General features: G+C 41.6%; 1 protein-coding gene across 11 annotated transcripts in view; it reads left to right on the forward strand.

Annotated features, from left to right (window-relative positions):
• OSBPL6 (oxysterol binding protein like 6) overlaps positions 1-23,209 on the forward strand; it is a 200,840-nt gene that overhangs the window by 138,185 nt on the left and 39,446 nt on the right. For 7 of the 11 annotated variants that reach the window (XM_087861747.1, XM_045806187.2, XM_087861749.1 and 4 more), the window contains 8 exons: positions 437-559; positions 3,112-3,165; positions 4,357-4,470; positions 4,605-4,775; positions 7,342-7,474; positions 14,175-14,278; positions 15,072-15,164; positions 19,501-19,575. In XM_087861747.1, the coding sequence (XP_087717873.1) occupies positions 437-559; positions 3,112-3,165; positions 4,357-4,470; positions 4,605-4,775; positions 7,342-7,474; positions 14,175-14,278; positions 15,072-15,164; positions 19,501-19,575 (867 nt within the window). The remainder of the gene's footprint in view (positions 1-436; positions 560-3,111; positions 3,166-4,356; positions 4,471-4,604; positions 4,776-7,341; positions 7,475-14,174; positions 14,279-15,071; positions 15,165-19,500; positions 19,576-23,209) is intronic. The other 4 variants (XM_087861754.1, XM_087861769.1, XM_087861756.1 and 1 more) reach the window with 3 other exon arrangements.

Consider the following 23,209-nt stretch of genomic DNA (forward strand, 5'->3'; position numbering starts at 1 on the left):
AGCACCGCCGTTAGTGAAGTGGGTGATGGGCCACTCAGAACACCGAGGCCTTTCCATTTTACACAGAAGGCCAGCACTCCACCCTAATTGAACATTTGTCATCAAAACAGCCTTACTTTAAAACGTTAAAGTGCCTTGGTGCCCAGAGATGAACTGTCTGGAAAAATGCATTTTAAACCTTCTGAGTACATGCCATCAAAACTCCATTCTGCCCTGCAGTCCCCCCGCCAACCATCTCCGATGGTCTACCTGGAAACTCGTTTTAACTTCACTTATAAGCACAACGCTGTGTCGGGTGTTAGACTTGGCTCCAGAACGTGGTTCATACTTCTGATGTGTCCAGTGCTGCTTCAGAGCAGCTTCCACTTAGGAGTCCACTCTGACTGTGTCATCAAACACTGAAAACATGTGACTCGTTTTTCTTCTTTTCTCTCAGGAAGCTGACAGCTGGGAAATTATAGAAGGGCTGAAAATAGGCCAAACCAATGTCCAGAGACCAGACAAACATGAAGGCTTTATGCTGAAGAAAAGAAAATGGCCTTTAAAAGGCTGGCACAAGGTACCATTTTCATCGTATTCGTCTTCAGATCGTCTTCGTCATAGAGAGCCTCTTATCTGGTGTCATTAGGGGGAAATTGAGGAGTATGATTGCATGTATAAAACTAATTTTCACAGCCTTTTTTTTAACCGTATGGGCTTCAACCTATTATACCTATTTAAGCCTGAGATCTGTAGTACCTGTATTCAGGGAAACCGTATTTTACGTGATATTTAAAGTCCAGCTTGTACGTGTTGTCTACTCTGCTTTTTTCATTTAAAAATAATATGAATATTTAAAAAATAATAATATGAATATGTGCTTATTAAATACTCTCTGAAATAAGATGTTTTTAAATGCATATGTATGTTCCATTGGATGGATTTTTATTAGATTCCACCATTATTGAACCAATTCCCTGTTGCTGGACATGGAGGATATGTCTGATTCTTTTGCTATTATGATGTGATGAGCATCCTCATACACAAATTTCTATGTAAGTCCTTGGGATAAAGTCTTGGAATTATTGTTACCACTGCAAACTAAAGATGTACAACCACTGATCTTGGAAGTTTGTTTACTGCCCTTGAAAGTATGTGGTTTCTTCTTCTCTGCCCTACCCCACATCCTTTCTCCATCTTCCAGTTTTAATTATGGAGAAAATATTCTGTACTACACTGTTGCAATTACCTGAGTAACAAGAATACTGTAATGCTAAGAAGGAGAAAATTCCTCCATTTTCAGCATAAGCCCCTCGATAGACCACCTGTACCTTCTCTGAAGTCACTGGAAGAACAGGTTCATCTGCTTGACACGTTTGCCAATGGATTTCATCTCAGGGCAGATGGATCTGTTGGCCCAAGTGGCTGGGTGGTGGCTGTCCAGTTGCCCAAAGCAGGGACATTATGGATTAGGATCCTTAGGAAATACATTTTTTGCAATTTTAGGGAAAGACTTAAAATTAATGGACAGGAGATGTTGCCCCACTCCCCTGTCTCTGAGGGTGAAATAAAAACAGGTCCAAGAGGCTTCTGACTAGTGTTTCTTCTCACTTGTCAGAAGCATCCTCAGTCTCTCCTGAACCTATAATATTATCCCAATACTAGGAATTTCTCTCTACCCTTGCTCTTCCTTGGACTTTGGTCTCCTGGCCATACTCCTTCCCAGAATCACCTTTCCTTTTCATTCTGGCCTCACGACTTCGCAATTCCTCGAATCAGTGGCCTTGCTAATCTCTTCCCTAGTGATCACACAATAGATTATCCCTGCTAACTTCTTTGATAGGTAGAAATGGAAAAGTAGAGAAAAGAAGTCAAAGAAACCGATGTTATGAATCTCATTCTCAGGTCGACATCTCAGCAGCCACTCTTTCTGGGCCATGCCTTTGAGTGTTTTTCTATGTAAATAGTGGGAGGTTCACACTTGTATTGCCTTTTCTCCAGATCTCTAATACCATCAGATATTTATTCAAGCATCAGCATATTTGATTGCCCAAGTCTTGGGTGATTAAGTAATCAAGTGTTTTTCAGCCATGGAGATGCTTTCTTTCAGTGCTTACTTGTCACCCCTAGGACCTGTGTTGAAGGGGTTTTCATGGCCTTCTGTGAGTTCTGGCAGAGTATACCCGAGCCTGCCCGCCTGCCACTGCGGCAGCTAAGTGTTCCCGAATCACATAAAACCTTCCCAGCAGACCAATTTTCCAACAATAGAAAGACTCCTTGCATCTGTAGAGACTGTAGGAGGGCATTGGACCCGTTGTTCAATCGAGTCCTAGAACTGTTTGTTCCCGTGTGAATTGCCCACGGAAAGGAAATCAACAGAGGGTTCCTGGGTGTTTGTGAAGCAATGATGGCTGAATTCATTTGGACTGGACCAGGAGCATCTTGGAGGAGACAAAAACTGCCAAAAATCTCTGTCTCTCTCTTTCTCTCTCTTTTTTTTGCCCTTAAAGTAATTTAAAAGCAATTTTTAATCTCTTTTACTAATAGTGAAATGTAAGCATTTTGCTAAGTAGAGATGCAAGTATATTGCTAAAGCTGCTTCTTAAACTTTCCAGATAATTTATTACTCGTAGATCTAGTTCATGGACTCCTGTAACAGACGTGAGCATTTTCAGGAATTTTCCATGGTATCCAGGGAAATGTAGGAGTTTACATCCAGGGTGAAAAATTCCCTGTAGAGAAGCTCCTCACAGAATCACTGTGACCTCAACTGAGTTATTCTCATTTCTCACTTTCAAAAACCCCCCAGTGTGATTCATTCAGAAAGTCCCCGCTGTGGACGCTGAGATTGCACCTCCCCAACCCCACTCCCTCCCAGGAAAACCATGGTGAAAGATTGCATTCCCATCCGAGTATGTGTAAAAGAACCCAGTAGGCTGATGAAATGAATTCAAGCTCGGATTTCCTGACCGTTTAATGTGACTGACGATGACCACGGGCACTGAATTCAAATATATGAAAATGATCAAACGTATAGATTGCTAAATGCCAAGCCACGTTAGATGCACACTTGTGAATGTTTTATATAATTCAAAATGCACACGGTAACCGGGGGTTGTTTGGTTCTTGCAGCGTTTTTTTGTCCTGGATAATGGAATGTTAAAGTATTCAAAGGCACCACTTGATGTAAGTAGCACGCAGGACATGTTTCAAAGATGGTTGTAAAGTGAGTAAACACCACCGTTGTGCAAGCCTTGTGACGTAGTTACCAGCTTTGTGCATTTGTGTGCCTGTAAGATGTAACAAGCTACCAAACTTCCATGTTCCGGGCAACGTGTGTTTTATGCTTGTGCTCACACTAGCATAACAATCTCTAACTGGCGCATGAAGACTGAATTTAACAATTGTGATGGATGTCGTTAAGAACAGAAGGTTAAACCTACAAGCGATACACTAATAAAATGACCCCTTCTGTCTTGGAGAGAAAACCCAAAGAGACTTTTTTCCTGCATCTCTCAATAAACTATGCTTTATGTGCTTTTTTTTTTGAGATTTAAAGCAACCTTTGTTCTTATCTATATCCTTTTAAAACCTATCTTATGAACTTCATTTCTGTTTCATGTATCCTTTTATCTTGGAAATCCTAACTCACTAACATTACTGCAAATTACTTTTCTCGAAGAAGTAGTTGTTTGCATGTAAAACTAGAAGATGCCATCCGTCTTGTCATTGTGGCATAGAGAAATAACTCAGGTTTCCGTTTTGTCCCCATGTCTTTCATGGAAGCAGCTGTGTGTCCTTGATCAGACAAGGGCAACCAGAGGAGGCACTGGCTGCTCTGTGCTCTCAGTCCCAGCTGCCCACTTCGGCCTTAGCAGCTGTCTTCTCGTTGATTACTTGGGGGATGTTCTGGGTTGTGGGTCAAAGATTGATCATAGTTATTTTAGGAACCACTAAACATATCTTTTTTGGGTTATAAGCTGTGCAATCTAGTACTGTGAAGATTAGCATTATAAATTATGCCAGAAACAGGACTAAGAAATAAATAGTCTTGGGGCACCTGACTGGCTCGGTCGGTAGAACATGTGACTCTTGATCTTGGAGTCGTGAGTTCAAGCCCCACATGGGATGTAGAGATTCCTAAAAACAAGTAAACTTAAAAAAAGAAACAAATAGTCTTGTTTATTGAAATTGGTGTGAAGTCACAGCAACTTCAACTGTCCTCAGATTAAGGACCTTAACCATTACCTCTTTGTAAAGGAGGTGTAGTATTCCATCCCCCATAGATAAGTTAAAGATTACATTACACTCACTTCAGTACAGAAACACATCAACTCATATATCCTTCTAGCCTATTTACTAGTCTTCTGACTTCAGATTCAAAAGGGGAAGGTCCATGGAAGCATCGATGTCGGACTCTCGGTCATGTCAATTAAAAAGAAAGCTCGGAGAATAGACCTTGACACAGAAGAGCACATCTATCATTTGAAGGTAAAGTCACTTTTCAATAGTTTGAGAATAGAGAATAGCTTCTCTGCCATTAGCAGGGGAATTCACTTGCCTGTGTCAGTGCTAAACCAGAGATTGGTTTCACCATTACCGTCTCCTCTTGTTCTTTGTTTTAGGTGAAATCCCAGGACTGGTTTGATGCGTGGGTCTCCAAACTGCGCCATCACCGATTGTATCGGCAGAATGAAATTGTCAGGTCACCGAGAGATGCTAGTTTTCACATCTTTCCTTCAACCTCCACGGCTGAATCCTCACCAGCTGCTAACGTTTCTGTTGTGGATGGAAAGGTATGACTTTTGTTATATGAAAATCAGCCCAGAAATTGCTTGGGAAGTTATGTAGGCACGTAACTGAGTCTCGTTTGACAAACCAGAAAGAGAAAGTTTATTTTGTCAACTAACCCTCAAGACAGCAATGACATTGGGCATCAGAGTTAATCACAAGGACAGATTAGGTAGAAATATGGATCACCAAGAGAACTAGCAATTACTTTTCCTTTCTTTGAATGGACCACATCCTAACTTTATATGACTTTGTACGGAGACTAGGAAGTAGAGTGAACATTTGGCTAAGCAGCACCTAGAAATTGGTATCTTCCTGGGTGGTAATAAGAAGACCACAAAGTTTGAAAAATGAAACTTGCTTCCTTGCCTTGAACTGTAGTGTATACATGACCCAGAGAGAGACCATTGAATTTTCCCATGAAGTTAAGGTAAATTGGCTAGAGGATGTGACCATAATATACACAGTAGACTGTTTGAATGACTAGGTGCTGTGTTAAGCATTTGACATTCACTCATCTCTAATCTTTAATATAGCCCAAGCTCAGAGACAGTAAAAAAATGTTTTCAGAAGAGACAAGGCCATTAAACAGCTGAGCCAGAATCAGAATCCTCATCTCTCTCTTCCCCAAATCCATGCCCTTCCCATTATACCAGGTACCAGATTAAGGGAGGCTGAAGTTGTTCTTTGGGCTATATTAAGAGTTCATTTTTTTATGTGGCTGAAAAGCTAGAGGTGTTGCCTGTTAAAAACCAAAGTGAAGACAAGAGGCAGGGAGACCGTTGTTTCTGCCTTTGATTTAGTAATTAAGTTTTCTGAACCATGGCCACATTGCGGTGCCCAGGGTTGTTCCAGCTCCCACTTGGTACCTGACATTGAGAACACAGACATCTGTGAATAACTGGCTGCTATAAGGAGCTGGGTTTAAGAACCTTTCAGTGAAGATTCTGCTTTTCTCTGTTTCCTTACTTAGGGATATATATATAATATATATTTCCAAGTGTTTCCTTAGCATAACATTGAAAGACCTCATGGAATCTGCAAGACCAATCTAATCAGATTAAATGAAATACTATTGTATTCACTGTTTACTATTTCAATGGGAGTTACCTTAGTAATTTTTGTTAAATCCCATTAATTGTATTTCACAAGGCTCTTAAACTTTATTTCATTCTGGTTATAGCCTTGCCAAGGATTGTTCAACCAACGCCATCCTCCTAGGAACAGTGTATTGGTTTAACCCTAGTACTAACCAGTTCTGAAGTGAAAAAGAAGGAACCAAGAGGTCAGAGGGTAGGAAGTAGGGCACTTACTGAGGGACCCAACATGAGATGACTAAGATTGTCCTCCAGTTTCTCTGGGCCCCCTGTGCTCTCACCACAGAATACAGTGAATCCCAGGATTCATCCAAGCTAAACAAGAAATATATCCCAGATGGATATTTTAAAAATATGAATGTCTCATCCTTTGCTTCTTCTGCTTCTCCCTGCATGTTGATAAAAGACATATTATTTTCATCCCTTGTGTTATTTATTAAATAACTTGGGTGATAGCCAAGAACAGAGAACTGAAACCAGTTCCTCCCCACTGTTTGCCTTGGAATAAGAAAGCCTTTCAACTCTGGTTTTTGTAGAAGATCTGTTGCTGTAGTTATGAATGACACACCTCTAAGATCAAAGTCAGTGAAAGATTTCCATTACATTTCGCAAAATACAGGAAGAGCGAAGAGAGCTTTCTATCCCTTGCCTTGCATTCTAAATACCAAATTATGAGACTCCTGAACGCTAATTGGTTTGTGGCCCTGCATGGGTAATAAATAAATCTGGGTTTGCTAAATATGTGTATCATTCGCTTCATGATGATTTAGAAGAGACACGATCAATTATAATTGAATATGAAAGTCAAATATGGAGTTTTAAAGTTGTTTCAGCTTTTTCAGAGGTAATCTTCTGCTCTTTCAACTAAGTGTTCACGGAACTCACTGCATTATCTCCTTACTTCCTGCAACTTTATTTCACGTAAAATCCCTTTACTGGAAAGTCTGTCGGCTGTAGGTAATAATTATTTGCTGAGACTGCCTTTTTATATATTACCATTTTTAATATGCATTCAAAGCGTTGCAAGGTTGCTTGATGGTGGGTAACATATTTAAGAATCTCATGTGGCTGACAAGTCCTTGAGCTGATCGTAAGGGAACAGAGAGCTTTGGGGAAGGAAAGGCCTTCAATCATGAGTTAAAAGTGCTGCAATAAGGACGCTGTGTCTAATACGCCCTGCTGAGCAATTTAAACTCCTTGAGCTGGCAGGCCCTTAAGAGTGGGAGCTGTGACATACTTAAGTGTTGTCCCCTTCCTTGTTCGGTGGAGATGGCCGCCTACAGAGTGCTGTTCTTTATGAATTTGGGCTTCGCTGACCATGTCCAGGTTTAGCCTAGAGCCTTCTTTCGTATTTTGAGTCTGCCCTTTCTTCCTCTTTTCTGATGTCACTTTGAGGATACCTCAAAATATTTTTTAAAACTCACCTAAGTATACTGTTTCTGCTCACCCATACACTCCCCTTTGTTCACTGCAGGTGCCACCAAACAGCTTTCCGTGGCAGTCCCCTTTGCCGTGCAGCAACAGCCTGCCCGTGACCTGCACGACCGGCCAGAGCAAAGTGGCAGCCTGGTTACAGGACTCGGAAGAGATGGACAGGTGTGCAGAAGGTTAGTTCTTGGCCCGCTGGGCTCCCAGGAGAAGCCGACAAAACAGAAGCCAGAGCGGTGAATCGTGGCCGCTGAACCTCGCCCCCTCCAGCCTCCTCGATTGCCTCCCCCTTTCCTTGTGCTTATTTTTCCACACCAGACCCTGCCCCTTCCCGTGACTCCAGCTTGCCTTCTCCTGCGCCTTACCCCTGCTGCATCTGCTTTCACCCTTCCCCTGCCCTGCACCCCACCTTCCCCCCTGAGCCTCCCACTCCCCGGACCCTGCAGGCGGGTGATCTCACCGGCCCAGCGCAGTCCGTAGAGCGCCCCCACCCTGGCTCTCCAGTGTGGCCGGGTCCTTTCTCCAGCTGCCTTCTCTGCTGCTTCATCTTGCCCTTGAACAAGTGTCTCCTGACAGCCCTCCAGAAGCAGCACAATGATGTGGCACCTGCTCTCCACGGTTCCCTGTTACCGGTGTCCCATTCTGCGTCCGTTGTTAAATATTCTGAACTTAGACACCATGCCCTCACTCTGCCATCTCTGAGCCTCGTACTTTCTAGAAACTTTGCTGCTCCCTCGTAATTAGCCCAAGCATTTTGGTCCAAACTGCCACAGACCATGTCCGTTCTAGGAGATAGTTTTCTTTTGACCTTTAAAACTGAGAAAACAAGGATAGTATAACAAGTATTTTGTGAAGACATTGGGCCTAACGTATTTTTATTAATTTTTTTTCCTTTATGAAATGATGATGAAAGTAGATGTGAGAATATTTTCTTATGTCCTCACTTAGAAAAATTGAAATTGTAGGGTGACTGGGTGCCTGGTTGGTTAAGCATCTGCCTTTAGGCTCGGGTCATGATCCCAGGGTCCTGGGATCGAGTCCCGCACCCGGCTCCCTGCTGAGCGGGGAGCCTGCTTCTCCCTCTGCCCCTGCTTGTGTGCTCTCTCTCTCTTGCTCACTCTCCTCACTCTCTGAAGTAAATAAAATCCTTAAAAATAAGTAAATAAATAGTAAATAAAATCCTTAAAAATAAATAGATAGATAGATAAATAAATAAATAATTGAAATTGGGCAATATATGTTGATCCCCACCACAAAAAAATATATTTTTTTTGCTCTACATGTGCGTGAACTCAAAGCCTTCAGCGTTTTGCTTAGCCCTTGCCACATCCCAAACTCAATCTTTATGTGAAAATACGATTTTGAGAGGGATGTTATATGCATAAAGCTGCCATTCCATTAAAAGGGTTTTACTTGAATGTATTCACACAACATGCAGACATTCGAGTATATGAACTTAGGGTTGGGGAAAGAAGCTGGCCCTCACTTTCCTAAAATGCTGCCATTTCGCCTCCGCAGCGGTTCTCGACAGTTCAGCCTCTCCTCTAACATCCGCCACGTTCTACACACTCACAGCATGGAGCCTGGCTGCCTGCTTTGCTGAACAGATTTGGGACCACAGATGGGGACAAATCCATTCTTCTGACCAAAATGAAGAGACATCGGCTTTGATGCTGGGAAAGCCCCTGGCTGGTGGGGGAGGGAGGGAGGCTTTGACTCCGTGTGTTCAGAATACTCTGTGGCCCTCGTGCCTTCGGTCCTATCTCAGGGGTGCTCCTCCTTCTCCCCGTCCTGACTACTCTACCTGTGTCCTCCGTCCTGCCTTCCCGTTTCCTTCAGCGTTAGTGCAGTCATTACCCCATCTCCCGGGGATAGCCTCTCTCGTTCATTCACTTCTGCTCTCTGCCCCTAGACTCCAGCTTCTCTCCGTAATTTGATGTTTGCCCTTCTGCTCTATGAAAAAAGCGTTCTTGGTAGCCAGGGGCCATCTGATTTCCACTCAGTCCTCAGACGTCATCCTCTGACCTGCCCCGCGGGACCTTCTCTGATGGGACTTCTCCCGTAGGCCCCATGAAGTTTTCCTTTTCTCTCCAGCTGCTCCTCCTCTGTTCCACTGGATTCTCATCTGGTCGCCTTGGCTGTGGGGATGGTCAAGGTTCAGTCTTCCGCCTTCGGCTTCAGCTAACAGTGACTGTAGTTGCCTGGGTGCTCACCACGGGCCAGACACTGAACTGAGCACTTTACGTACATGGTTTTATGTAAATCTTCCCAGTAGTACCAGGCAGGATTATGAACCCTATTTTTAAAGACAGGCACACTGATACTTAGGTCAAATAACTAGCTCATATTACACATAAATACTTGGCAGGCTGGAGGGCTAACCCAGGCCAACTAGATTCTAATGACGATGCTCTGCGCTTTGGAGATGACAGGCGTGCTCGTAGTTTCGACTCGGGAAATCTCTGTTTTGATATTACAGTGGTGATGGTGATGATGGGGAGGGCGGTGGCAGGGGCAGCGAATAGGTGTCAGGCACTATGCGACAGGAACTCTTGTGCTTGTTTTATATGCAGCAACTCATTCGGTTCTCTCAAAGCCATTTTGCAGGTGAGAAAACTTAGGTACAGGGCAATCAACTCACTCTGTCCCAAGTTCACACAGCTAGCAGAGTGGAACTGGAGTTCAAGCGTGGGCAGTCTGACTCCAGAGCACAGGCACCGTATTCCTCTCAAAAAGGCTGAAGGCTCTCAATCTCAGCTCCGCATCCAGCCGGGGCTACATTCCCACGCCTCTCCTTGCGGTTGGCCCTGTCTGTCTGCACTCGCCGGCCGCCTCCCCAGCCTGTCTGAAACCAGCCTCTGTCTCCTCCCTGAAGTGACCCCAGCTGCTGGGCTTCCCTGCTTTTGTCAATGCTGCTGTCCTAACCACCCCTAAGACATCAGAGGATCTCTGACCCTCCCGCTGTGTTCACCCAGCCACGACAGAGTTCTGTTATTTCTCTGAAAACACCCACCCCTCCCCATGCCCTCATCTGCCCTCCTCTCAAGTGTCTGCCTCCCAACTCAGACCAGCATGCGCCCAGTCTCTGGTGCGTCGGCAGCCTCCTGGCTGGCGTTCTCATCCTCGGTCCCTTGCTCTGCGGCCCCATCTCTCACAGGCTCGGGGGAAATTGCTGTTCTGACCGAGTTTGCAGCCCTGGGCCAGCAGTTAGCAGGCCGCTGCACTCAGCCACGAGGCACGGGTATTACTCTTCCCCACTTTGCAGGTGAGGAAAGCGAAATGCATGCAGGTTAAGGAATGTGCCCAGGATTACACGGCTGCCCTGGGGGAGATGTTTGACTAAACAGCTCTTTGTCCACTAGGTGCTACTCCCTCAAGACTGATATTTTCTTAAATAGCTTTTATGCAAAATTCCCTTCATGTGATTCTCTGTGGACTCTGTGGCTTTAGCCCAAACTACTTAGCCAGGCATTTCGAACCCGCCTTCCAGCTTTCAGGCGCCACCTGCCCTTTCAACCTTGCTTTCCACTGGCCCCACTGGACTTATTTACTGTTTCCCGAACATCCTCGCACATTCCCTTGTCCATGCTTTGGCATAGGTGGTTCTTTCCCTCTCTGCCCTTCTCCACCTTGCGCTTTTGCTGAATCCTTTCCATCAATCCTCCAGACCCAGAAGAGATTTCACTGTGTCTTTTAAGTTTGTTCTGATGACTTCAAACCACAATAACTCTATTTTCCAAACTCCCACGACACTTTTCTTTGGTCTCTCCTAATCATTTCATAGAGAGTCCACACTACTGAGGTTTGTATTTCAGAAGTTTCATGTAGCATCTTCTTGAACTCATAGCATATCTGATTTATACTTTTAATACTCAAAGTGGTGAACCATTCATGGATCTGAACATATATCAGGCCAGATCTTCTCAAGTATGTAAGGGAATTGCTCGGCTCCCGTGGAGACAGTGTTCTGTATGCCACTATTGAAGATGGATACGTGATTGTTTAACATACAAAGTGTTTGCTTTTTTTTTTTTCCGCCAGTATGTAAATTCCATGAATCTTACTTGGTTGCGATAATCCCTGTACTTAGAACTATGCTGGGTACACAGCATCTTCCATCAGTGGTACCTACATGAAATAATAAATGGATAACTTTGGATATACCTTAATTTATTTAACCATTCCACAGTTGGACGACTCGTTTCTTTTTGGAACAAGATAGGGCATGATGGGAAAATAAATAAATTGCTAGGTTAGTTTTTAACTGTTCACCATTGTGAACTATCTCAGCAGTTTTTCTTGGCATAGTCTTTCCTTTTTCCCCATTTCTAAAACTAGATTTCATCTCAATTTAAAGAAATTCTTGAGATTTCTTTTTTTTTAAGATATTTTAGTTGCCTTTGGCAAATCTTTATAATCCTCTGTACATCCAGACGCTTAGGCAGGCAGCGAAGTCCTGCCAAGGATTTCATCTCCTATACATTTCAAGCAAGAGAAGTGGTGGGGACCGGTGTGACTTGCTCCAGCGGAAGGCCCTGGCAGCATGAGTCCTCGTGGTGTGACCCATGCCCACACAATTTTCTCATCTACCATCTCAGCTGCTACTCTAAGCCAGGAAGGGCAGAGAGGTATATATAACTGTCATCAGGAAATGTAAAGTCAGTCCTTGTCTCCTGACTCTTAACTTTAGGTCTTTTGCCCTTGAACGAGTTCATTTACAGTGTTCTCCTTCCGTTCTGATTGGATATTGTTGTGATGGTTTGAAGCCTGTTTCCAGAATTCTGTGCTACCTGCATAGACCATTTGTGTACGTGAGTCACACTTACTAGGAAGCATGAATGTAATAGTCACCGGATAGAAGGCTCAATGCATGGATAATGTGAAATAAGGTTCCTATTAGCATGTGCTTATGATACAGTTTTGTTCTTTAAAATGTAAATTAAGGGGCGCCTGCATGGCTCAGTGCGCTAAGTGGCTGACTTGATTTTGGCTCAGGTCATGATCTCAGAGGTCAGGTGTGGAGCCTGCTTAAGATTCTCTCTCCCCCTTTCCCTCTGCCCCCCCACCCCCCAATCATGCACGTGCCTGCTGTCTCTCTCTAAAATAAATAATAATAACAATAACAACAACATGCAAATTAAAAGGTAGGCCCTTTCTAGCCCATCTCCTTTCTCCTCTTCCCTCTAACCCTCCTTCCTTCTTTGCATTACTTTCTTTTTTTTCTTTCTTTCTTTGCACTACTTTCTTCCCTCCTAACTTTCCTTTCGTCCTCTGTATTTTCTACCCTCCTGAGCCACATAACTTTGTTTCCTCAGGGAAGAGGATGGGGGCACAAGGGCATGGCCTCCCCTGAAGGTGGAGGGGGTGGGGGCAGGTGCCGTCTTCATCAGTACTCTCCTCCCACCTCCACTGGTTCCCTCTCTGAAGGAATGTGAAGGCCACCGATGGCCAGCAGTTTTTGGAAGCACAGCAGTAGTGCTTAAAAGCCCGCCCGGACTCCATCCTGAGGCAGATACTGTAGAGAAGAGGGGAGACCTGGGTATGGCCTGACTCTAAAATTGCTGCCACCCTGTTCTCCATAGAGTGAGCAGTGACTGGGAGTCCTGGAAAGACCCTTGTAGCCATTACTCCTCTGTTTCTATATCCAACAAAAAAGTCAAAAAGTCAAAAATCCCCCAAATGCAACTACCTATGTATCTTTAGCCATATTTAAAGGTTGATTGATTGATTGATTGATTGATTTGAGAGAGAGATAGCATGAGCAGGGGGAGGGGCAGAAGGAGAGGGGGAGAGAGAATCCAAAAGCAGACTCCCTGCTGAGCACAGAGCCTGACACAGGGCTTCATCCCAGGACCCCAGGATCATGACCTGAGCCCAAAGCAGCCCTTTAACCAATTGAGCCACCTAAGGGCCCCATCCCTCATAGATTTTAAAGAAACCATTCATTGCAACATTGTTAGTGATCGAGATCATAGGTGAATATGTCTGCCTGACTTTGCATTCCATCTTGTTTTCCTGAACTTGACTTTAACTCCATCCAAATTCTAGGCATCCACCCTGTAAACTATTTTAGGAGTAGGTGGACAGGTTCCTAAGAATAAAACCAAAGAACAGTTGCAGGTTCCTTGAGTGTGCTTCCTATGTGACAAGGGCCACCTGAACAGGAAAGTGAGAACACAAAATGTCACTGAGATTGTAATAGCTAGCTGTTAATTGGTAAGTAGGCTTTAAACTCATTTAATAATCAGTGCTTTTTTCAGAAAAAAAAAAAAAACCATAATAAAAGCAGGAATCCCAGCTACGGTCTTCAGATCACGCTTGTAATGTGTTATGGGTCTGTTACTCCTGGAATAGCTTAAACTGAAGCAGTTTCCCCTGTTTTAGAGACTTTGTAGTTAATTTTAATTTGGGCTATTGTTTGGAAAAGATGGGCTATCTGTGTAGATATGAAGTATAGTTTTTCCATAAAGTAGAAGTTTATTTTGTATTAAAAATACCACTGTGCTTGTTTTACACCATTTGTATACATGTGGTGATATTCATGCTGAACTGTAAAATTCAGGAATTAAAATGTGACCCTGTAATTCTACAAATCATCATCATCATCATCATCATCAGTGCTTTTAAGTTTCTAAACCAGAGAAGGGTGTGTTTTGTTTCGTTTGCCAGTACCGTCATTTATATAAACACGGATCTCCCTAATCACACTTGCCACCGTCATTTATATAAACACGGATCTCCCTAATCACACTTGCCACCGTCATTTATATAAACACGGATCTCCCTAATCACACTTGCCACAATTTGGATCATCTTTTATTACCATCGCTGCCCCACCCTGCCCAGTTCTGATCTATTTTTATTTCTGATTTTTCTTAGACCTTGCACACTGCCAGTCAAACCTTGTGGAACTTAGCAAACTCCTACAGAATTTGGAAATACTTCAGAGAACTCAGTCAGCACCTAACTTTACTGATATGCAGGTAAATATTACCAAGAGGACTTTAAGACGTTAACACAGAATTTTTACTGGATTGTTTTATGAATATATAAGATAACATTTAAAGGGAAGTAACTACAACACAGATTAGTTTATGTTCTGGAGTTATTCTTAATATTTTTGAATTCTTGGTGTCATTGTGTTAAAATGTCTATTTTGAAATATTTTACATTTAAGTACAAACTAATAGAAATAAATATCTGAATTATTCTTCCATGGGTGTATTGCATTAGAAATGATAGCTTTGAAGATATAACTTAGATACTCTCAGAATTACTGCCATCTTTTTTTTTAAAGACTTGTTTATTTGAGAGAGAGAGAGAGAGAGAGAGAGAAAGCACCTGCGTGCGAGTGGGTGGAGGGGCAGAGGGAGAGGGAGAGAGAGAATCTCAAGCAGATTCCCTGCTGAGCACAGAGCCTGTCCCAGGGCTCCATCTCACCACGCTGAGATCATGATCTGAGCTGAAATCAAGAGTCGGTTGCTCAACCCACTGAGCCACCCAGGAGCCCCACTGCCATCTTTTTATATAGAAAAAAAAAATGCTAAAGATCTCTAATCCTGTTTTCCTTTTGTATAGCAGACAAATATATTTCATGATTAAGTTATTTCTGCTTTTAATGCCCACTGTGCGTCAGATATGACTTTCTCCCCTGGCTGGTTTGCTTTAGGTGGCCAACAGCGATTCTTGACTAACTGCTGTGCTCTTTGTCTCTATCTGTATCATGTGTGTGAACTTAATAATACTTTGTTGCTTTTAACTATTTGTGTAATGTAGGCTAACTGTGTAGATATTTCAAAGAAAGACAAGCGGGTCACAAGACGATGGAGAACAAAAAGTGTCAGCAAAGATACAAAAATACAACTGCAGGTACAAACTTTACTTTTCCTTCATTCATATTTTTATATGCTTTTAAGATAGTAGTCTTTATATATCAGTCCATAGAGGTTAAGAAACCTAAAGTAGCTGACCTGCTTTAAAGCCAGTGTTTTACAGACTGGGTTGCACTATCTAAATTAGTGGGAAGTCTTCTTACTCTGGAATAAGTAAAAATCATTTAAAAGAAAGGTAAAAATTATTTAATATGACTACAAAATGGCATTTTCATTCTCATTTGCCACCTTTGAACCATTAAAATATAATTCAACAAAAAATCAGGCTAAAAATCTGGTGTGCTGTAATGAGCACTCATTTATATGTACTACATCTTAAAAGAGCCTTTCATGTATTAGCTTTGTTCAAAATTTTATATGTCAATAAAAAGGGATGAGGGCTGCAAAAGATTGACCTCAACAAACTCAGGTTCTAGTCTAATCAACTGTGATTTTCTGGCAGTGTAATCTTGCGCATTTCTGTTAAATTATCTAGGCTTCCATTTGCTCCTAGGTAAAGTGATGGAGTTAATCTAATGATCTCTGAAATCCCTTTCAACTCTAAAATTCTATGATTCTTCCAAACAGATATCGTTTGGCCATCGACAATCACTTTTAAAATCAATCATAAAAGGCTTGATGATTCATGATAAATGTACTTGAAATTTATAATAGATAAGTTGTTTATTTGAAATGAATAATTTTAAATCTTTAAAGGAAGAGCATCTTATGTTAGTGCATTGTAATGATATGAAATATGGTAAGTGCCTAAAACCTCTTATGTCATAAATCATATTACTTTCAGATTTTTAAACAAGAATGTTTACTATTCTGATCCTAGCTATATATTATAAAACAAAACAAAACAAAACAAAACTCTTGCCCTGCATAATCAAAATCAGACTTAGGATTTTGCTTTTCTTTGTATTACACTATAAATCAACTTATATTCTAATACAAAGGTAAAGGGAACTATTTTCCAGAACTCTTTGGTGTTTTCTGAATAAATAATAATTCTTTAATTCTGATTATATTGATATTCTTTGTGTTGTAATTCTGAATGTGTAAATAACAAACTCTTTGTTGCTTTGCTTGCTAACCTGGTATATTTGAAAATAAGTTTTCATAAGCACTAAAGATGCATGTTTTTCTGGTTAGAATATCTGTATTCTATGAACACAATTTATAGTGGTCCTTCAATAGGTATGGTTTTTTTGGTGTGTTCTATTCAGAACATTAATACTATAGAGACAAATGTGCCAAATGACTTCACAAAAAATTTACCTGAAAGTGCTTTTGGCATTTTCAATTGCTTTGGACATATGATTGTCTAGTTTTGTGGGGACTCTTTTAAACATGATATCTATGGTAATCATAGCCAAGAAAAAAGAATCATTATAAAAAATAATTGCAGGTGGCCAACGTCATAAGAACATCCACATTTGTAGGCAGATAGTCTTTCAGTCTCAGTTTTAGAAGGTATGCCCCTGAACAGATTGCCATTCACAGCTATTGTCTCCACCAGGCTGGCTGGTCCTCAGAGGATGTGAGCACAGTGCCCCTGGCTGGCCTGCTGGGGCTCCAAGGCCCACCGTGGCCCCCATGCCACTCAGTTTTTTCCAGAGGAAACAAGAGTGCAGGTCTGAATAGCCCTTCTAGTCCATGCTTTTCTGTGTGAGGAGAGTTTTTGAAGATTTTTTGAGTCATCAGAAGAAATTGTTCAAAAAGCAGGAAAATATTTTTCATTCATGCTTCTGCCACATATTTGGGTTGTGTGTTTTTAAGTTTTTATTTATGCTGGTTTGCTTTGTTTTTATTTTGCCAAAGAGTAACAGTATGGCCCTTATGATACTAGTTTAATTATTTTTGAGGAAAATTGAAATCATCTCATCCCCACACTCTAAGAAAACTTTAAACTTTTGAAAGTAAGAGATTTAGTTCTAACTCCAAGTGGAAATCAGTAGACCTGGGGGTGGCAGTGAATTCTTTATTACTCCCAGAGAAACCCTGCTTGCACTTAGACTGGTAAAACAGAACGTAAGGTAGGGTGAATCCTTCAGAATTTGGTATTATCCCTGCACCTTTTCTGCTCACCCAAACCAACAGGCCTTCTCGGAGCCCTTAGGATGCTCCTTCTTTATAGTGGGAAGCTACTTGAAAATTTCTCCAAAATGCACACTTGGCTGGGGGATCCATAAAATCAGCCAGGGATGCCTATGACCAATATAAATGTCTTTCTTTACACATCGATATTTTCCTTACAGAGAGGCATGGCATTTATTTTTATTTAGTGGATTTAACATGCCCCCTACGTTCTCCCACCCCAGTACACAGGTTTTTCCCTCCTTGACCATAGGAGACCCAGCAGATGGCGCCAAGTATTGGTTTTGAGCCCATAATCATCTCCTATTTGAGCCACCTTCTCTGTGCCATTGTTGCAGCCAACCTGAGAGGCTGTGTAGCGAGCGGCTCACGGTTCGGCCCCTCTGTTGTCGGTAACTTGGAGTTACACCAGCTGTCTGTGGAGGAGCCCAGACTGCCCGGTGGTCGTGGTGGTTATGCTGCTGCTGCTGTTCTTAATGACATTATGCACCGAACGTTGCGTCCAGCAGGCTGCAGTAGTTATTTTGAAATAATTATAAAATGGAACATTTAAAAAAATTGACCTCAGGAGAGTAGAAATGAAGAACATGTTATACTGTATGCTTGATATCTTATTCGTAACATGGGTTCGATTGTGCTATTGGTTCGAATAGGAAGGTTACATTTTAGACCTGCATGGCCATATCTCATAGAAATATGAGAAATCCTTTGTGTAATTCATTGAAGACATCTGTCCTAGAAAGCTCTCTGGAGGTAATCTTTTAGAAAAAAAGGACTTTCTCCCAAACTTCAGATTTCTGGTTCTAATAAAACTCTCCTTATCCTTATTACACAGTAACCGTTTGACTGTGTTTCCAATGAGGTAGAGGAGGGCAAGAAGGGAAGGATTGTTAAACGGTGCTATGAATGAGAGAGCTACTAGGTTTCCTACATGACTAACAGCACAAATTAATACTAGCTCCCTAGTTGTCAGAGCGAATGAGGAAGAGCAGGAAGCAGGGAGTAGCAGATACGTGGTCAGGTATCGTTCACGGGTAGCTGTCCTAGGTCTCACAGATGCTCACATTATACTGCAGGGCAAAAAGAAGTTCTTTCTCCTTTCACTTACTACATTAAGCATGAAGGGATTTTGTATAGAAAACTTTTTTGTGGGAAACACATTTTATATGGATGGATGTGTTCAATAAACATTTACATCATGCATGCAGAAGACTTATGAGCACGGAAGAGAAATGTAATGGGGAAACTTTGAAGAGAATTGGAGTTGTAGGAATTTAAAATATTTTTCTATTGTTCCAAAAAGACGAAAGCAGTATGCTGCTTTTGCTTAATCTGCACTGTTAGGGACCCTAAGTATGTCTCAGTTCATTGGAATTGAATTTATCATTCACAACCATGAAGGGTGAGGGTCTGTCACACGGACAGATGTAAACTTGAGTAGTTAGAAGGAAATATCATTATCCCATGATCCTGTCCACCAAAAAGAGACAAAAAAGAAAGTTCTCAGCTTCGTCTGCTGGTTTTTGCATAGGTGCACATCATTACATGAAACTTCTGCCTTCAGGTTTCCCTAGTTGATTTTTGCAGGCATTGTCCCAACACAGAGGACATTGAATGCTTTTTCTCCTATGCTATGCAACGGGCTTCCTCCTTGGAAAATTCTTCAACCGGAAAATCCCAACACCATTCCCAATGTTGAGTCTCAGAGAGCTTTCTACTAGGGGAATAAATGGGACGTTTTAGATTCCTGGGACCCTTCCCCTTGTACCTTTCCTCCGAGCCAGAAAGAAAAAAATTCTGCCTGGCTAATGGGAGACTCCCATTACAACTTGTTTGTTTTAGCCTTTGTACATTATTTAATAGTTTTTTCCTGTACTTATCTTTATCTTTGCTTCCATTGATTAAATGCCTTTGATTTCATATCACATGAAGAAAACGATATGCACGTTTATTTTACCTTAAAATCACAAGCTGTTCATCGGTTCATAACTTCCCATTTCCTTTTGGGGTGGGGTCATACTCAGCAACTAGACGTTAAGTGTCTGGGGGTTCTGCAGTGAGAACAGTGACCATTTCTCCCAGCGTGAATGTCCCTTTGAATACTTTTCAATGCTGCGATTTAGGGAAAAGTCAACTCCACTTAAAAACTCTCCCTTTTCGTTGTCTGATTATCTTTCATCCTCCCACATCCTGTCCTCTCCCCCCCCTCCTTTTCTCTCATTCACTATCAGGAAGGGCCATCTGCGAAGGGCCAATTCAGCACCACTCGGCGCAGGCAGAGGCTAGCGGCAGCCGTGGCTACAACAGTGAGTGGATTTCAATCTCAAGTGGACGTTTAATAAGAATGAGCAGCTGGGTCCAAGTGGCGCCTCCCCCCCGTTCCCGTGGTGCCGTCTTTGTGCCGTGGCATCGATCGTAGCCCCCTCCTGTGCTGGCATAGCTTTCGCATGTTCTGTGGCTGTCTCTGCATGGCAGGTGTCGCATACGGGTATTCGTGTTTGCAATGGAAAACTGACCACCTAATCCAGTTCTTCTCCTGGCGGTATAAGATGTAAATCCAAGGTGGCGAAACTGAGTACGGCTCTCTATGGTGTGGAATGTCCTAAAATGATATTGTTATTTTTTGTTTGTTTGTTTTTGTCATACTGATATTGGAACCTCTGCTAACTGATTTCTGTTTTTCTAAGAAAAGTCATGTTACTACAGACAAAAACTGTGCTTTTTTTTTGTAGCATTGTGACTATTTGAAAAGGATGTGAGAATAAAGAAAAGAGAGGGTAAGAAAAGGTGAATTTTGATGTCATCTCTAAATGGCTACCCAAACTACACCTAGCAAGGGAAAATTTTCTGGAAAGAATATTGAGCTGAAAATCAGAAACTATATAGTGTGGAAAGGCGAAAACCACCAAGTTAGATGGCGTTTAATATGTATCTAAGGTTTATTAGGAGGGTAGAGCAAGTACTGAAACACATAAAGCAAATAACCAAAATTTTAAATTGACTTGAAGCTGTTTAGAATAGTGAATGGTGCATGCAGAATAGGAAATACAATATGTAAACACAAGAATCCTTTGCTGGATAAAAGCAAATCATACGATTTGCTTAATCATGTCATCCTGTCAGCTTTTTAAAATATAGAATACTAAGTTCATAGCAATCATGGATGTTAGTTTTTTTGGCTATTATAGTATTTTCTGAATTAACAATAGTCTTGCTCTTGCTCAGGGTGGAATATACTTGAAGACTAGAATGAAAAGGTTTTGGTTGCATTGTAAGAGAATGGATACTCATGAGAGGATTGTTGGTTTTCTACTTTTGATTCATAACTGACCCTTTATATCTCACTGCTTAGCTGGATTTTTTGAGAGAGAGAATTGCTTTTGATTATGAAATGAACTAGTGGCTTAGAGTTTATTAAGGGAATTGATTCTTAAACTCACGGTTTTGTGAACATTTGAACAAATTCATGAAATTCATATCATGATTAGTGTTTACCTTATGCATGTATGCATAATATAGGACACAGACATGGTAACAGATTATGCTAATAGATACATGTAAAATTAGTTAAATAGTTCTTAATCTTTCATTTATAAAATTCGGAAATCCAGATGATTATCAGAGAACAGTATCTCAGGATCGAAAGGAAAGGTCAGTCCTTCTGTGAAAATACCTATGTTTCCTTAAATAATGTACTTCTGAGAAGACATTCAGGGAAGCGTTGTGTTTCTACTGTGTTCATTTTTTTAATTGCAGATACATAGAGTGAATATAATAAAACTGGAATTAGAACCTATTTGGATAGAATAGTTTTATATATATATTTATATATTTTTATATATTTATTATTAAATATTTATTAAGTATATATTTATTTTATATATATATTTTAATGGGAAGTAGAAAAGAAAAAGCTTTTAAAATAGGAAAGTATTAATTCCCACCTCCCAGGGTAGCAGTGACCACAGAAGTTGAGAGTAACTTCCAATAATTCCAAGCATCTAATGAGAAAAGTTGGCAAAATTTAGTAATGTATTCAGAAATAACTAGAGGGAATAGTTGCTCTAAGCCCTTTAGGATTTGTAGCTTGAACTCCATAGCAAAGCATGATACCATCTAGCGGACCTTCAGCTTGCCCCCTTGGCCCCCTCACCCCCTCATTCATATCTCAAGTGACCTGACACTGGTGACTCAGCTGCCCTATTTCTCTTGGTGCAGGGTTCCTCTTAATTCCTCGCCTTCCCTCTTCCCAACACTAAGTTATCCCATACATTTTGAACCTATCCTATCCAGCTCGGTGCCTTTTACCTAGAATTATTGCAAATGACTCCTAGTTACTTATTTTCTTTCAGTGAGGAGGAGACCCACTCAAATATCTGGGGCAGCTAAGATTGCTCCCAAAAAACAGTGCACCCAAAGGAGAAGTTTCAGAGATTTATTCTCGTGGATTCTTAGCACTAGCACCCAAAATGGCTCACTTGTAACATCAACCAGACCCAACAGAATGGGGGGTGAGAAAATGAAACACACCAGCCCCTCCCCCGTGGAAGAACACCGAGGGTCCCAATGCAATGAGTTCTCTACACGAGGACCCCTATACACACAACACAGAGGAAGTACAGTGGGAGACTTTTCACATTGGCTCCATACCTTGTATCTGCTCAGTATCTCCCTTAGATCTGCTGTTACGTGTTCCCTTTCTCACTCATGTTTACCATTGCTAAATTTCAGTGCCACAGTTCCACTGTCAATCCATTTTTCTCTTTTAACTTCTTCGTAGACAGGTGTTAAAAGCACCTCCTAACATCCTCATTCCAAACTGCAGTTGTTAGCCCCAGAATATTCCAAGATCAGTCTTCCTCCCTGGCACAGGATTTCGGGGAAGCCTTGGACTTCGTTCCTGAGCAGGGTGTAAAGGCTACATCCAACATTGAGGATTCTCGAGCGCGAAGAGTGAGAACCGTAGACAGCTCCCACCCGAGCCATCACAGACAGAAGACCTAGCTATCACTTAAATTTTTTTTCATACCCAAATTGATGAACAAAAAACTGAGTAAAGAACTCGAATTGAATGCTGAAGAGGCATTCAATGAGAGTTAGATTAATACACCTCAATTTGTATTCTCAATTTCATTTCATGAATTCTTCAATTAAAATGATCCATATGCCTCTTTTAACAAAAATGGTAGCAATATAAACATTTTCAGTCAGAAGTATATAAAAACTGGGTTCAATTGCCCAGGGAACTGTCTGATTGCAGTTTGAATGGAGCATTCCAAGTCCCTTTCCCTGTGGGTTATATACAAGATCAGTTTTACTGTTTTAATTGCCAATTTAAACTTCGTTATGTTCAAAAAATAAATGTGTAACATGTGTTTTTCTTCTTGGCACCTGATTCCAACTTTTAGTAGACAGGCCATTATCTCAGGGACAAGTCTGGGTCCTCACTGGAATGTCTGGGCCTCTACTGCATCGTGGCTTCCCCCAGCCTCCCTGCCTCCTTTTCTACTTCATGCCAGTCCTTGGAGTGTTGAGGGCATCTGAGTGCAGACAAAACCCTTTTCCATGATCCTCAACACATTACATTCCCCATTATCGGACACCCACCATTTCTTTTTATGCTCTTCTAGGTCTTTGTGTCTGGAAACCATATCAAATCCTTAAATCTGCACACTCCCTGATCTACCCATTTCCTCAAGTCTCTGTTTCTCCCCACGACTTCCTAATCTCCACTAACCTTCCCATGGATTCTCTGTGTCCCTCCCCAAAGGCTGAGGACTCACTGCTCTGTCTAGATTTAGCATCACCACAGTTAAGGTCGGATGTTCCCTTTATCTCAATATCCCTCAAATATTCTTCCACATCCTTTATAGGCATCCCCAAAAGACCTCAGTCATTATTATCACAGGGTTACCTGGACAGGATTCTAGCACATCATTA

This window comes from Ursus americanus, chromosome 1 (assembly GCF_024610735.1).
Source record: "Ursus americanus isolate L20-20 chromosome 1, mUrsAme1.1.p, whole genome shotgun sequence".
Lineage (NCBI taxonomy): Eukaryota > Metazoa > Chordata > Mammalia > Carnivora > Ursidae > Ursus > Ursus americanus.